The 14,590-nt window shown below is 50.2% G+C and overlaps 4 protein-coding genes across 4 annotated transcripts; 2 read left to right on the top strand and 2 right to left on the bottom strand.

Moving 5' to 3' along the window:
- Positions 1-746: 746 nt before the first annotated feature.
- BP5553_04425 (uncharacterized protein) lies at positions 747-2,624 on the top strand (the record flags this gene model as incomplete). The annotated part of the gene is made up of 1 exon (XM_032013048.1): positions 747-2,624. The coding sequence occupies one exon, from the start codon at positions 747-749 to the stop codon at positions 2,622-2,624; it is 1,878 nt and encodes a 625-aa protein (XP_031869648.1).
- A 2,958-nt stretch (positions 2,625-5,582) lies between these two features.
- Positions 5,583-7,555, top strand: BP5553_04424 (MFS general substrate transporter; the record flags this gene model as incomplete). The annotated part of the gene is made up of 6 exons (XM_032013047.1): positions 5,583-5,651; positions 5,706-6,235; positions 6,283-6,671; positions 6,718-7,158; positions 7,213-7,349; positions 7,442-7,555. The coding sequence occupies 6 exons, from the start codon at positions 5,583-5,585 to the stop codon at positions 7,553-7,555; spliced, it is 1,680 nt and encodes a 559-aa protein (XP_031869647.1).
- A 1,451-nt stretch (positions 7,556-9,006) lies between these two features.
- Positions 9,007-10,912, bottom strand: BP5553_04423 (Uncharacterized protein; the record flags this gene model as incomplete). The annotated part of the gene is made up of 2 exons (XM_032013046.1): positions 9,007-10,186; positions 10,254-10,912. The coding sequence occupies 2 exons, from the start codon at positions 10,910-10,912 to the stop codon at positions 9,007-9,009; spliced, it is 1,839 nt and encodes a 612-aa protein (XP_031869646.1).
- A 1,096-nt stretch (positions 10,913-12,008) lies between these two features.
- Positions 12,009-13,774, bottom strand: BP5553_04422 (Uncharacterized protein; the record flags this gene model as incomplete). The annotated part of the gene is made up of 3 exons (XM_032013045.1): positions 12,009-12,026; positions 12,084-13,557; positions 13,635-13,774. 3 exons carry the CDS (start codon positions 13,772-13,774, stop codon positions 12,009-12,011), a joined length of 1,632 nt encoding a protein of 543 aa, XP_031869645.1.
- Positions 13,775-14,590: the final 816 nt, after the last annotated feature.

The raw sequence follows: 14,590 nt of genomic DNA, 5'->3' as shown, positions 1-14,590 counted from the left end.
ATCTCTTCGTCGCAATTTCATCCATTTAGCATTCACTCTTCTCGTCAAACCCGCCAAATTAGTAAGGATACGTGGAGACAGGTCTTGTGGGCCCAGAGCACGCCTTTGGATTGTTACATATCCCGTCCGTCAGCCGAAATCGCATGTTCGTGTGCCAGCCGGAACAATTTGCCTCGATTGTTTAGCCACTTACGAGTAGGTAATGAAGTATTGTACGTAGTCCGTAGTAGATACTTCGTAAATGTCGATGTCGATGTCGATGTCGATATTAAGCAGTGGCTTGTAGGTAAGGTACGAGTACTGCCTTTACGAGTACCCTATACCTTACCTAGGTACCCATGTGGCGAACTAATGTTAAGGTTGGCACTAGTGGCGTTGGTAGAACTTTGTTCAATAATCCATCTTGATCCTGATCCTGATACAGACACTACCCACTTCGTACCGCCACATTCTGCATCCCCAAGCCTCATCTCCAAAAGAAGAGAGGAGCAGCTGTCGCATGGAACCTACATATCATATACCCACATCCAGTGGCTCTGAATCCTCAATCAATACTGTAGACTTGGGTCTTGATGCAATGTATGCCCAACTGTTGCTTCCATCGACACCGGCCATTCTTTGTTGGCCACGTCCTTGACGTCAACCACGTCTGTCTCGGCCGCTTTTCTCGCCTTTGACGGCAGTACATGTGTCAGTCGTCACGATTCCACATTCACGCGTCTTGTTGCATGTAAAACCTACACAAAATGGCAGAGCATCCGCCTTCCTTACGAGCACACTTCCTCCAGAGCCTCCCCAAGGCGCCCTCTCCGGCGACATCCTCCATCTCCGATATGCGAACCGCCGAGTCCCCCAAGCTCAAAGTCTTGGTCGCCTCCAATGGCCCCAAGGATGTCGCACAAGCTGTCGCCCTCGTCGTCCGACTCTCCAAGAACCCCAAGATCGAAACGCGAGCTATTGTGGACGCCGAGGCCTATCCCGCACATAGATTATCGCAGGAGACTTTTACCATGCCGAACCGATATTTTAAGGCGTGCAAGGAGACGGAGGAGCCGCAGAGGAGTATTGAGCGGGGCCAGGTCGAGTTCTATAGACAACAAGCATACGAGTTATGTGACTGGGCGGATATGATGGTTCTGGCACCGATCGACGCCGACACCTTTGCGAAGATGCTGCACGGCATTGCCGATTGCGTTCTGCTGGAAATCCTCCGTGGATGGGACGTCTCGAAAAAGATTCTGCTAGTTCCTGGGATGTCTACTGCGATGTGGGAGAATCCGATGACGAAGAAGCAATTGAGTAAGATTCGGCGGAAATGGCAGTGGGTAAGGGTCATGCAACCTATATTATGGCACTACGAAGATTTCCCTCGGGGTCCATCTAAATGCCTTGCGGTATGGGATGGATTCAACGAGCTTGTAGATGTGATCAAGAACCAGGCAGAGCTTTTGACCATTGGCTATGATGTCGATATTGCCGCATCAGGGGCCGCTACACTTCCACGGTACAACACGAAGACAGACACGCTTCTCCCTCGCGAAATTTGGGGTGCTATTTTCGAATACGTTGGGGATTGGGAAGTTGCAAGAGCACTGAATGTCTATGCAGCTATACCTACACCTCTTGAATGGCAGCAAAATTCAAACGAAGCGAAGAACGAGTTGGGCGTTTACCTGCGCTCTCTGGAGTGGGCGATCCTCACCTCACCCTCAACACGAATCATTGAGAAGTTGAAGGGCGCACCTAAAGAGATGCGATATCTATCAAGTCTCTGTGTCAAACTTATCATCAAATTCTGTCTCTCCGATGTCCTCACCTACCTTGAAACCAATCTCAAAGATGTCTTCTGGTCATCTTTCGGTCAGAAGCTCCTCCCTAATAAAGCCTCCGCAGTCTATGGCCGCATCGAAATCCTAGAATGGTGGAGAACGTCACCAACCTTCCTCTCCAAGGATTACACGGCAGAGGCCATCGACGGAGCGTCCAAATCGGGCTTCATACACGTCCTCGACTGGTGGCGACGGTCAGGACTCCCCCTGAAATACACCGAAGCCGCGCTTGAGCAAGCATCATCCAAAGGCCACATTTTAGTTCTGGAATGGTGGAAACAAGCCAGCATGGCGCAAGGAAATTTCCAAGTTTCTACTGCCTCAGATGGCGAAGGATCCCCCACTGCATACTCAGATCCGCAACCAGCCCTGCGGCTCAAGCCCGGAAGATCGCTGCTCGCTGCTGCACAGAATAACCAACCTGAAGTCCTCCGCTGGTGGGATGAATCTGGTATCCCAATAGCACATTCCGAATCAGTTGCCAAGATTGCGTCGATACATGGTCACGTCGCCGTTCTCGATGAATGGAAAGATTTGAAGGGCGAGAAAATGGTCTTCGATAGTCGGGTGCTTGAGGAGCCGACGAAGAATGGTCATGTAGACGTCTTAGAGTGGTGGAAAATTTTCAGTCGGACGGGTGCTAGAGTCGAATATAAGACTTGCGATATTGAGGAGGCGCTGGAGGATAGCGTAGGGAGTGAAGGGGAGACTTTCGCGGTTAAGAAGTGGTGGGCCCAGAATGGATTGAATCTTGGGGTACAAGTTAGTGAGTGGACTAAGGTTAAGTTTTTATGACCTGAGAAATGAAATTGGAATCCAAAATATGTAAAACTTTCGTGGGATATGTTTAGCGTGGCGTAAAGGGGGATGGATGGGACACGATTGTACAGAAATTTTATTGGGACAATAAATGAGGATCAATATTCCACGCAATTCTACATATTGTATAGACTGATGCCTGTAAGTGTTAACGTCTGGTCGCCATTTTGCGTTGTACCTCCTGCTCTAATATGGTATATCCGTCGGTGGCGACGATGAGGCGTTCAGATGTAGGCTTATTGAACCGCTACGCGGGAAGTGAATAGGAGTGCCAGAAAGAGTCGGAAAGACACAGTTCAGAGCGGGCGAATGTAACAATGGAAATTTGCATACTTTCCCATTTGCTTCCCTCTCCCCCAACCCCGCACACTTCTGGAGTTAAGAGATAGCAGGCCACTCAGGTTTGGGCACAGTGAAGTAATTGGTTTGTGCCACAACGCATCCAATAAAATGACAAATCTAGCAGGAAAGTAAAGGAATGAAACTATCAACGAAACTGCCAATGAGTTGTAGGACTACTGGTAACGAAACTAAAGAAGTAAAGGGCTAGCTAAGACTAGGACGACAATACATGTAGCAACAACTCGAGCAATAGACATGCAATGCAATGCGGAACGACGAGACAGGCCACTCAGAGTGAGTCGGACCATCCGCTCATATCATTATCAGCCACTGCGTTCGTACAGTATACCGAAGCCGTGCCCGACACCTTGTGACAACACGATAAATCCTCGGAGAATGCCAATGGCAAGAACTAGCAGATTGCCGTCCCCCAGCAGCAGATGCGCTGCAACAACTCGTGAGCTCGGAGCCATTCCCATGCTGCCAGGGGACAAAAGAAACATCAGCTTGAAAGGCTGTACATACCAGGAACACGAAGTGTGCAAGGTGTGGAAACGAGAGTACTAGTGGCGAGCAGGGTCAACCTGCCATTTCGAGGCCGCCGAGCGGCAATATCTGACGTGAGGTGTGTCTCTGGGTTAGTGTTGGTGTTTGGTGTTGGTGTAGGTGTTGATGTTCGCGTGTTATAAAGGTTGCAAGCTCGAACCAGTGGCAGGACTACTCGTACATACTTCGTAGTACGTCCGCACCTAGTACTGTACTGTATGTGAAACGGAGGAGATCATGAAGAATAATCGAAAGATCAGCTCGGAGCGTTGACCCGAGGCATCCTTGTTGGCGGCGAGATCTGGCTCTGGCATGAAGACTTTGTAATATTATTATTAGCACTGGCCGTGCTCGCGTCTCCAACGGGTTGGTACCGTACTGTACCGTAGTGGTACAGGAGCACGAGCGAAGTATGCAAGGTAGAGTCGTATTGAGTATCGAGTAAGTATCATACCTACCTACTTTAGGTACCTAGGTACAGTACACCACTCTAGAGCAACTTGGCATCTCCTCACTTCTTATTATATGCTTAGTTCCGGACGTACTTCGTACGAGTAATATAAACAATACAATATTATCACAATCTGGCCGGTCATACTGTAACGCCACACCCACGGCGCCCTCGGTGCGACCGCCTCCATAATCCACATCCATCCATCTCCAGCTGAATCTCCAACGTCGAATCCAATAGATCCCCCCGTCCAAGACCTCTCAGCCTCTCAACCTCTCAAGCCGCGGCCATTATTCAGCCCTGGTCCCTACATTTCTCGTCGATCCCGTTGTACGGAGTACTCGAGCACAGTACCACGGACAGTGCCTGTACCTGTAGCTACGGAGGTACAATTATAGCCTTGCCACCCTGCCCCCGTTATCCACATCACACGCCCAATTCAACGCGATGGGCTACAAGCCCAGCAGCGTCGCCGTCGCCTTGATTCGCCCAAACCACGACGTGCAGGGCTAAGGCTGCCAATTCACGTGTGTACGAGCTCCCAGTGAAACGGCGATGCCCATGAAAATAACAATGCCATATCCCAAACGTACCGTGGGTATGCTTTCGAGGCATGGAGTCGTTACCCAGATACCAAAGACCTACCTAGGTAGGTAAAGGTAGGTAGGTATATGCAGCACTATTCTACTCTGGTGAGCACTCCTAAGCACCGTACCCTAGGTAGTGTTGAGCTTCTTAGGAGCTTAGGAGGCCAAGAAAGGATACACGAGGAACTAAGTCACTGCTGGTCCTCAGATACACCGCCTGCTGTACAGTAGTACTGGATCGATTCGGCCGCGGGGCTATCTCAATTATTATTATTTTTTTATAGATGGCCGCGGCATTCATATGCTAGTGGAGGGGCTGTCTTCACTCCGACTTGCGCGGCAATCGGATTCTAGCTCGCAAAAATGGCAAATCTTTAATGAGGAGCTGGCATCCGCTGCAAGGCGAGTCATCTAGATGAGTGTCATATCGAACGGGCAGCTTCAAAACCTGATCCCATCCCCAAGTCTCGAAATGGGAATCAATTTCAGGGGCGAGGAGCATGGTCCGTTCTAGGCGACGGCCGGAGGCCCTCCGTTACAGAAGCGTCAAAACCCTACTACGTATTAATATCCATTTATGCGGATGCATTAACGGTTCAACGAGGCCTCTTAACCGACGACCTGCGATTTGCAGAGGGCCCGTCTTCCTGCAAACAATCCAGACCCCGGCCCACGTGGTTTTAGAGCTTTATGGGCTTTCGTTGGAAGTAAAAAGGTGGGTAAGCTGGCCGGAAATCCGGGGATATGGAGAAGTGGTCCTCTTCAAGTTAAATATATGCTGCCCTACAAGGGCTTGGGGTCAACGCTGTCAACTGGCCTGCAAATACAGTATGGCTTACAAGGGACAAGAGTCGAATGCATGGCATACATAAAGGTACCGGTTGCCTCATTGTCTGTTCGCAGGCCAGCCACATCTCGCCGTTATTGCTGGGCTCCCGCCAATTACCAACGTCGAGACTTGGCCGTTTGAGCTTCTTATCGTTTCTTATTCTTGAGTTCTGATTCATCATGGCGGATCAAGATAGAAAGAATGAGTACGAGATGGGCCCCCGTCCGTCTGCCCAGAGCCAGGATGATGTATGTTTAAGCCAGTCCGAAGTAACGAAACAATACCCTAATCTCTGCTTCTAGAAACACGCTGAGGTAGAGGTCAAAGTCATCAAGGGCAATGAGGCCTTCAACGAGGCGATGCTCAAGGAGCCTCCGAGGCCATTCACGTGGTCTACAACTCAATTATATGCTGCCTGCTTTATCGGGTTTTTCTGTGCGACGATGAACGGATATGATGGGTCTCTGATCAATAACCTTCTTCAGAACCCATGGTTCCTGGAATACTATCATGGCGAAAATGCCGGTATTTGGGCTGGTATTGTCACATCGATGTACCAGATCGGAGGGGTTGTTTCCTTGCCTTTCGTCGGGCCCGCAGCAGATACATATGGACGGAGATTCGGAATGTGGATTGGATGTCTCATTATTATTGTCGGGACCATCATCCAAGGTGTGGCCACACGAGAGAACGGGACGAAGCAATTCATGGGCGGTCGATTCTTGTTGGGTTTTGGAGTTAACATTGCCTCTGCTGCGGGACCTATGTACGTTGTTGAGGTATCTCACCCAGCTTATCGCGGTATCGTCACGGCCATCTTTAATTGTTTTTGGTAAGGCTCCATTCCGTCAAACCCTATCGATATACTCACCCAATTAGGTTCACTGGATCCATTATAGCTTCTGGCGTTGCTCGCGGAGGCCTTAATGCGGGGGGGAACCTTTCATGGAGACTCGTCATCTGGATCCAGCTCATGTTCTCAGGCATCATCTTAATCGCTGCGTACTTCCTCCCGGAATCACCGAGATGGTTATACGTCAACAGTAAGCCGGAGGCAGCCAGGAATATGCTTACCAAATACCATGGCGAAGGGAACCCGGATAGTGAATGGGTTAAGCTGCAACTAAATGAGTACGAAGAACTGCTGGAAATGGATGGTGCCGATAAGCGGTGGTGGGATTACAGTGCGCTATTCAAGAATAGGTCTACTTGTTATCGACTTTTCTGCAACGTCAGCATTACCATTTTCGGCCAATGGGCAGGCAACGGTATGTTTCATCCAGAAAGATGAGAAACAGGTGCTGACAACTGTAGCCGTGCTCTCTTATTTCCTAGGCAAGGTCCTGGGTACTGTAGGTATCCACAGCACGTTTGGACAGGCCAACATCACCTTAATAAACAACTGCCAACAATTCCTTTTCGCCTTGTTAGGGGCTAACCTCGTGGATCGAGTTGGCCGTCGACCTCTACTCCTCTTTTCGAACATCGGCTGTTGTGTTGTCTGGTTGGCAATGACTGTCTCTGCGGGGCTCTACCAAAAATCTATTCCCCCCTTGCCCCCTGGAGCTGATCCAGATACAGAATTATACGGGACCAACAAGGCGGCGGGAACCGCCTCCCTGGCATTCATCTTCATTTTTGGCGCCGTCTACTCCGTTGGCTTCACACCTCTTCAAGCTCTGTACCCTGTCGAAGTTCTCTCATTCGAAATGCGTGCTAAGGGAATGGGTTTCTCCGGCTTCACCGTCGCCGCTGGTACGTCAATTTAAGCTAGTTCTACCGTGAACGTTTGCTAATGCTCTCCCGCAGCTGGACTCCTCAATCAATTTGCATGGCCCGTGGCCCTGGAGAAGATCGGATGGAAGACATATATCATCTTTACCGTGTGGTGTGGAATCCAAGCCACCGTCATTTACTTTTTTATTCCTGAAACAAAGAACCGCACAGTAAGTTATTCGCCCGTCGCCCCCACCCAAAGCCCTTCTACAGCCGCTATCCAAGTAGAATAGATCAAAGTTAACTTGAAACCCTAATGCAGCTCGAGGAACTCGATGAAATATTCAACGCGAAAAATCCCGTCAAGGAGTCGATAGCCAAGAAGCGACTCGGTTTCGATGCTTACGGCGAGGTTATCAATATTCAAGATGCTTGAAGACGGATATGTGGCTAAATTTTTCTTGACATTTAATATGACTGAAGCTATTGCTATTGATATGATCCCTACTACCCATCCTCGGTGCCCGGTCATGATAATATTCTCTCTATTTCAGGGGATTATACCCGCAGCGTCACACATGAGGTCGAAGATATAACAAATGGAGGTAGGGAGTCATGAAATCACATAGGCATGAAATCCTTTATGAGGTGTTTATATTAGCTATGAGCTTCGCTACCTCAATTATATGCTCAGTTTATGAAGAGCAAAAGAAAATATACTCCCTAAATATCGAGCATAATGGTCTCCTTTGCGTGGCGAGACAACGTTCGAAATTGTCTACTCTCTCGATACTTGTCCACAACGATGCCTGTTTACGAGACAACCCTCCTCGTATGTCGCCGCCCGTTGTCCGGCTGCGAGCATGTACCGTACATAAATACGTTTCATAACTATCCCGCCTCAATTCCAAAAATAGATTCCGATCCCCAACCCAACCTATTTTCCCAGCACACTTTGTGTTGCAAGCCCCCCTTTTACATATATCTGTAACCCACAAGTAGGGCTGTAAAATACGTTTCATACCTACATCCTCCCAGCATAAACCAAATCATCTCCTTGCACTCCCCCAATCCCAAAACAAGCACCCCAGCTCCGCCGTGTCCTCTCCCCAGCCCTGAAACGGAATCCTCTATACCCACAGTACCTACCTACCTAGGTATGTAGCTGACGGTGACTATCGGCCTCAGCTGATAGATGCGGAGGCCTGAATCCGGGATTTGGGATTTTGGGAAGGAATATGATGAAACGCATCCTACCTGGGCCCTTACCTACCCATCCACATGCATATACCACTCCCTACACCATCCAACCTCATAGAAAAAGCCGAGTAGAACTGCGACGTGAAATTCACAATTTAGACGAATAACCCCCCCTTCCCGCGGTACGGAGTATACTTCACTTGGGAGCACTCTATCTGTATATACGTACATACATGGGCGCATGAAACAGTATAGTACTGTACATGGCTGAGTATCCATCCCTCCAGTCCACTATGCGCTGTATACGGACAAACATTGCAGTGTGCCAGCTGATTTGCAGCCATATGTTCCGCACAGTAATTTCCTCTACGTGAGGCTCCTTGTCCTTGCTGGCAATTGCCACGTTTTTCTCATGTGTGCAATAGGGCGTTCATATCTGAGCGCTGAGGCTAAGAGGTGATATTTGACAGCTGTGGTATTATTAGACAAGTTCAAGTATTCTCGCTGTACATAAAGGCCCTCACTTCGTAAAAGGCTATGCAAATGCAACAATAGCAGAAATAAGTGTCAATTCTTGCAATTACAACATATTATTCCCAGCACTTTCTTTCTCGTCACCAAGTGCAGATAGACTATACAACTCCCCTTCTCCCTCCACCAGTTTGATTCCTCATGGGTATATTACAATTAAGCACCAATTCTGACGTATCCTTGCTGAGCCTGACTCTCCAGCCCATTATTAGTTTGCTGCCCCCCATTCCCATTCGTAAGTCTATAATTCGTCGCGGCCGCCATGGAAGCTTCGGGAGCGCGCGCGTGCGATGCATCATTCATCTCCATGTATGAATCATCATCTTCCATATCCGCATCGGCATCGGCATCTGCATCGCTACCCATATCATCAAGGCCGCCTATCTGGGGAGGAGCAGGCGTGTTGTTCTGACTATGATCCGGAAGCGCATTAGGGTTAGAATTTGGGATCGGAGTGTGGTTGTGGTTCTTGATCTGGGGAGATGGTGGTTGGATCAATGGAGACGGAGGAGTTTGGGAGGTGGAAGCTGGAGGAGCGGAGGCAGATGTAGGAGGGCCAAACTCCCCGCTCATCGACCGCTGGGCTGGTAGCCCGGTGCCAGTTCCCCTTGCCTCCTTCACCACGCCTTTCCACCTCTCAATTGCGCGCTCGATCGCTGTATCTAGATGCACCTGTCTATCCATAAGGTCGAACCCAACTGATTTGGTCTTTAGTCCCAATTCGCCTAGGTGGTTCATCAACTCCCCATTAAATGGCACCGTGGTGGGAGACACAAGTTTGAATTCCCTGGGATGTTGTAACCGACTCAGCTCATCAATTTGTAGCTGTAGATGCGCTGTCTCCTGCTGATTAGACTCTTTATCCTTCCTCAGCTTTTGAATCTCCTGCGATTTCCGGCCCACACTGCGCGCCATTTCCAATATCCATATTTCCTGCCGGCTAGAAGGCGGTATGGAATTCCAATGTGCGAAGGCGCCATGGATATGGTCTGATATTCGAGCTTCCAGTTCAGAAGCTGAAGCTTCCGCCTGCCGTGCAATTTCTGTACGGTCGAGACCGTCGAAGAGTTGTGGTGGGGGATAAGAGAGGTCGTCGGTTGGAGCAGTCGTGGCTACCGCACATGAGACGCGCCATCGACGGAATTCCGCAGAGAAGTGAGATCGGAGCGCTTGATATTGTTGGTCATCTGGAGGCTGAATAGACCATGAAGAGGGGTTTGGAATGGGCACTGTCTGATATAATGTTGGCGGAGGGGGCAGGCAGTGGAGACAGAGAGCCGGGAAATCGAGGGTTAAGGGGTCGTAGTCGAAGATTGAGGGACCTTCAATGCGTTGCCTGCGTCCGTTAGAATACTGACCCGGGATATTATATAGCTCTGAACTTGGATGCCGGCGAAACTTACTTTGCCGCTCTGATTGACCCTAATAATTCTCGCAGTGCGAGTTCTGCCGCTTTCGCATTGTCGAGAGCATCTATCAGTTTCTGCTTCTGCTCGAATGTCGACTTCGCCAGCGTTTGCTTGCTGACAGACCTGCTCCTGCTATCTATTCTGCGGCCGCCATCTCCATCTCCATCCCAGCTACGCGCCGAATCCCCATTTCTTCTTGTTGGTGGGATGATGTTCATCACTCCTGTCGACTCCCAGGTGGGCTTGTTTATATGAAAACCACTGTCCGGCTTCCCAAGATGACCTGGTCTACCAACCGACCCATCATCATCCCTCGGCGACCTGTTCCCTCGCGCAGACTCTGGACCCGGACTCCGTCTATCGTGCGCCCTAGGGGTGCCCGCGGGCGTCGAGCCTTCCCGCCTCCATGAAGAAACCCTTGGCTGCCTCCTTGTGATCCCCCCTCTCATCTTTCGAATCTCGGCCACATCATGGACGCCATCGGGGGGTTTGGGGTTCTTCCCCTTGATATAAAGGTCGAGATGCCGGCCCAACGAAGAAGAGGTAAATTGCTGGTGGCAGAATGGGCAGGCTTTGTCTTTTGGGGCGCTCGTCTTCCCTCCGTTTATAGAGGTGTCGGCGTTAGACCCGGGGGTGCCTATTTGTTCGGCCATTTATGCGTGTGCGTGGGCACCTAGGTATGGGAAGGTATGCGCTCTGCAAGTGGGCGTGGTTATCGCATTGGAATATTTGCGTGCTGTGCCTGTGATTGTGATTGTGATTGTGATTGAAGCTGGGTGGAAGAGCTTCGTATATGGGCGATGGCAGCAGAACGGGGCGAGGCACGAGCCGAGGAGGAAAGGGACTGGATACAAGCTCACCCGGCGGGAGGGGGAATCCAAAGGGATTCTGCAGAGCTATAGCTGTGAAGAGCCTGCTGGATCTGGTTCCCGTTACGAAGTACGTAGGCACTCGTAGGGAGTTATCGTGGGGGGGGGGGGTGAAGCAACTCGAGTACGAAGTAGGGGATAGGGAATAGGGAATAGGAGATGCAATAATAGGGAGTAGGGAGTTAGGGGGTTAGGGAGGTGTGATTTATTTCGGTTCAGGGATCCAAACTTCTCCAGTAAGGATGGCTCCCGCATCGGTTATTATTAGGTATTATTATACTCCGTGCAAGGACGGTAAAAACAACAGTGGGATCCCCCGGGGGGCTGGCACCTACACCTAATACGGCCCTGGAATACTGTATATCTTCCTTCTTACAGCGTCCAGCACGTATGCTCCTCCAACCAGGGTAAGGTACCCTATATCTACAGATGTACATGTACAGCAATAACTACCTACCTAGGCATTACTTCACGAAACTAATACTGGTACCAGCACTAGCAGAACTTGAGGGACACAGATAGGTAGGGTAGGTAAGGTAAGGTAAGGTACCTAAGGTACCAGGTATGTTGTGACTGCTGCTGCTGCTATCGAAACTCTAGCGGCGCTCACTGTAAAGTGGCCTAACAACTGCCGTCTACCTACGAAGTACGCATCGTACCCTATGCCCAACACCCCTAAGGCGGTATGCTCAGCTTGTTTTGGGGCAAGACATTGATTGACATGCACAATGGAACCAAGTTTGACGCCTATCTACATGAGGCCCGTCCCATGCAATGCATCTATCCCCGCGTGAATTCCCCCAAATCTATGCACATAAGACAGCCAGCCGCCCGAACAGACCGTAACTGCGCCACGGTCGAGCCACCGCCGACGTTTCCATTACTGCAGCAAAGGATCCTATGACATGTTAGTTTCAGCGGTCCAATATAAACACACACCGCAGGGGAAGCTTACTCTGAAATGCTTCTGGAAATTGTTCTGTTTGTTGACTCCCCACTGGAACTTCCGTCCTGCGCGCTCTTCGATCTTTTTCGATTTTTTCTCGGCCACCACGACTTCTTTCTTCTTTTCCGCACTTACACCCATCATTCCAAGGCCGCCGTTTGCGCGAGTCGTAAGCGCTCTACCACGTTCTCCATTCCGACGGGAGACTTGGCCATCCTCGCCCTCTGCATCAGATTCGGCTGCCGCCTCAATGGCAAGTTGCTCTTGTCTCTCTGCAGCCGAAGGATGGTTGTGCAGATTTTGGCGGTAGTACTTGTTCATTGATCGATGACCAGCAGTACGGCCGGAAGGAAGGTGAAGTTCATAGTCCGAATAGAAGACTGCATGGGCATGCTTGTGTGCGTGAGAGTGGAAACCATCTACGTTTCGATGTGGCCGAGGATCTGAGTGGGAGTGGTGAGGGTGCTGATCAAGCTTCTCATACTGGTGCGTCCGCTGGTCGAGAGGAACCGCCGTGAGGTCTTCCGAGTCTAGAGAAGATGCCGAGCTGTCGGTTTCCCATCCATCGCCGTCTTCAGCGGCCACCTTGGCCACTCGTTTAGCACCTAGTTTAACACCGCCGCTCGCCTTCTTGCCTGGGAGCCCATCTTCGTCTCCCGATTCCGACTCTTCTTCATCGTCAGAGTAGGTACTTGTGAAGTCGTAGAACTCGCCAATCTCAAGCTGCTCCTGCTCCGTCCCGAACGGGATTTTACAGTGGCCCTTGTCTCGCATGTGTGTTTGAAGACCAAATACAGAAGGCTTGAGTTTGCTGCAGTACAAGCACTCATGATACTCGTGGATCTTTTCGTATAGAGAACCTATCAAGCCATCGAGGTCTACTAAGTAAGCCTTCTCCGGAATAAACATGCCGTGAATCCGTTCCATATGTGCGGCATTCAGCGGAACTGAGGGCGAGTCAAAATTGCAGAAGAGACAGCGCTTTAGAGCAGTCTCTAGCGGTATCTCGTCATCAGCCGCGCTAACAGACGCAGCTGTTGCTATAGATCCTTCCTGCTCATCGGCGGCCGAGTTATTTGGTTTCGACGGCCGGCCCGGAGCCGGTGGACCATCCTTCAAATTTGCCTTCTTGAGTCCCTCGACAACCTCGCTGAACTCCTCCTCGGCCTCCGAGTCAACTTCTTCGTTTGTGGCCACGGGCTCGCCAAGCGAAAATGTCGAGCTGACGACTGAGCTGGCTTCATCATCCACCTGCCTATTTGTGGCGGCAGCCGCCAGCTTTGCCTTGTGCTTTTGACTGCCTATATGGTTTTGATATGCATTGCTGCTGAAATATGTACGGGCGCATGCCGTGCATGTCTTCTCGTATGCGGCTTTCGAGGCAGCCGCGTTCGTTGATGCTTGCGCTTGGAGGACTTTTTCGGTGAAGACGTCGGAGCTGATGGGCGGAAGAGAGGTAACACGGCGCTTCAAGTTGTACCGGCTGTTGCATAGCACACTCTGGTTAGTGGGGGGGGGGTGGGGGGTTGGTATCCAAAAGATGGGACGAGGTGAACTTACTGCCAGTCGCTGCGCATATGGCCCCGTTGCAGCTCGCTATTTCTGAATGCCACCTGACAAGTATTGCAAGTGTAGGGGTGGGTGGATATCGCATCGGAGGGCGCAGAAGCAGGAATCCTGCTGGCTGATATCGAAGCCATGTTGTGCGTTCCGGTGTGGTGCGGTGATGTTTTGATGTGATGTGGATTTGGGTGGCGAGGGGTACTTTCGCACTGATAACAGCGAGCGAGGGGTTGGAGATCGATAAGGCACGGACACCTTGTTTTCCTGGGCTGGCTGCAGTCCTGCTCTTATACTAGAAGAGGCAAATATGGAGCAACTCGTCCGCGTAGTTTGGGTAAAGGGTGTGAGGTGTGAGGTATGAGGTATGAAGTTGTAAAGTATGAGTCTGTGTCAACTGAAGGCAGCGCAAATTATTATTTCAAGAAATACTTGGACGTCCGGAGGTGGGAAGCGGGCGGGAGTTTTTGCAGGCGGCCGATTGGCGGGGGAGGATACCTTAGTAATCCGTGGTTGCCAAGAGTTCTTGGAGTCTTGGAGCGCGTCATTCTTCGGGGATTGGATACGTAAGTGAACGTAAGTAGAGCTTGGTACGAGGTAACTTATTAACTACGGCCAGTAAATAGTAATGGCAATTAGTAATGCTTAATGCTTAATAATAATAAAATAATAATAATAATAATAGTAATAATATAATTGACTGCCTCAGGCATACAGATCAGCACACTGTACTCCGTAACATGGGAAAGCAAACATAACAGTTACCCTCGTTCTAGTAAAAGTAACAGTAACAGTAAAAGTAGTAACGACTTTACCAGTGTTTACTCGTCCTGCCAATAGTGCCTTACGTAAGACATCTGGTACCTGGTACTTGTAAACACGAATGGCACGTGATCAGCTTATATAACACGGCGCAAGGGACCGCTCTTCAGCCGCGTCCCCCGATGTGCTCCCGG

This window comes from Venustampulla echinocandica (assembly GCF_003357145.1).
Source record: "Venustampulla echinocandica strain BP 5553 chromosome Unknown scaffold_2, whole genome shotgun sequence".
In the NCBI taxonomy this organism is placed as follows: Eukaryota; Fungi; Ascomycota; class Leotiomycetes; order Helotiales; family Pleuroascaceae; genus Venustampulla; species Venustampulla echinocandica.
Note: the sequence above shows the minus strand (reverse complement) of the source record. Positions and strands in the feature narration are given on the sequence as shown.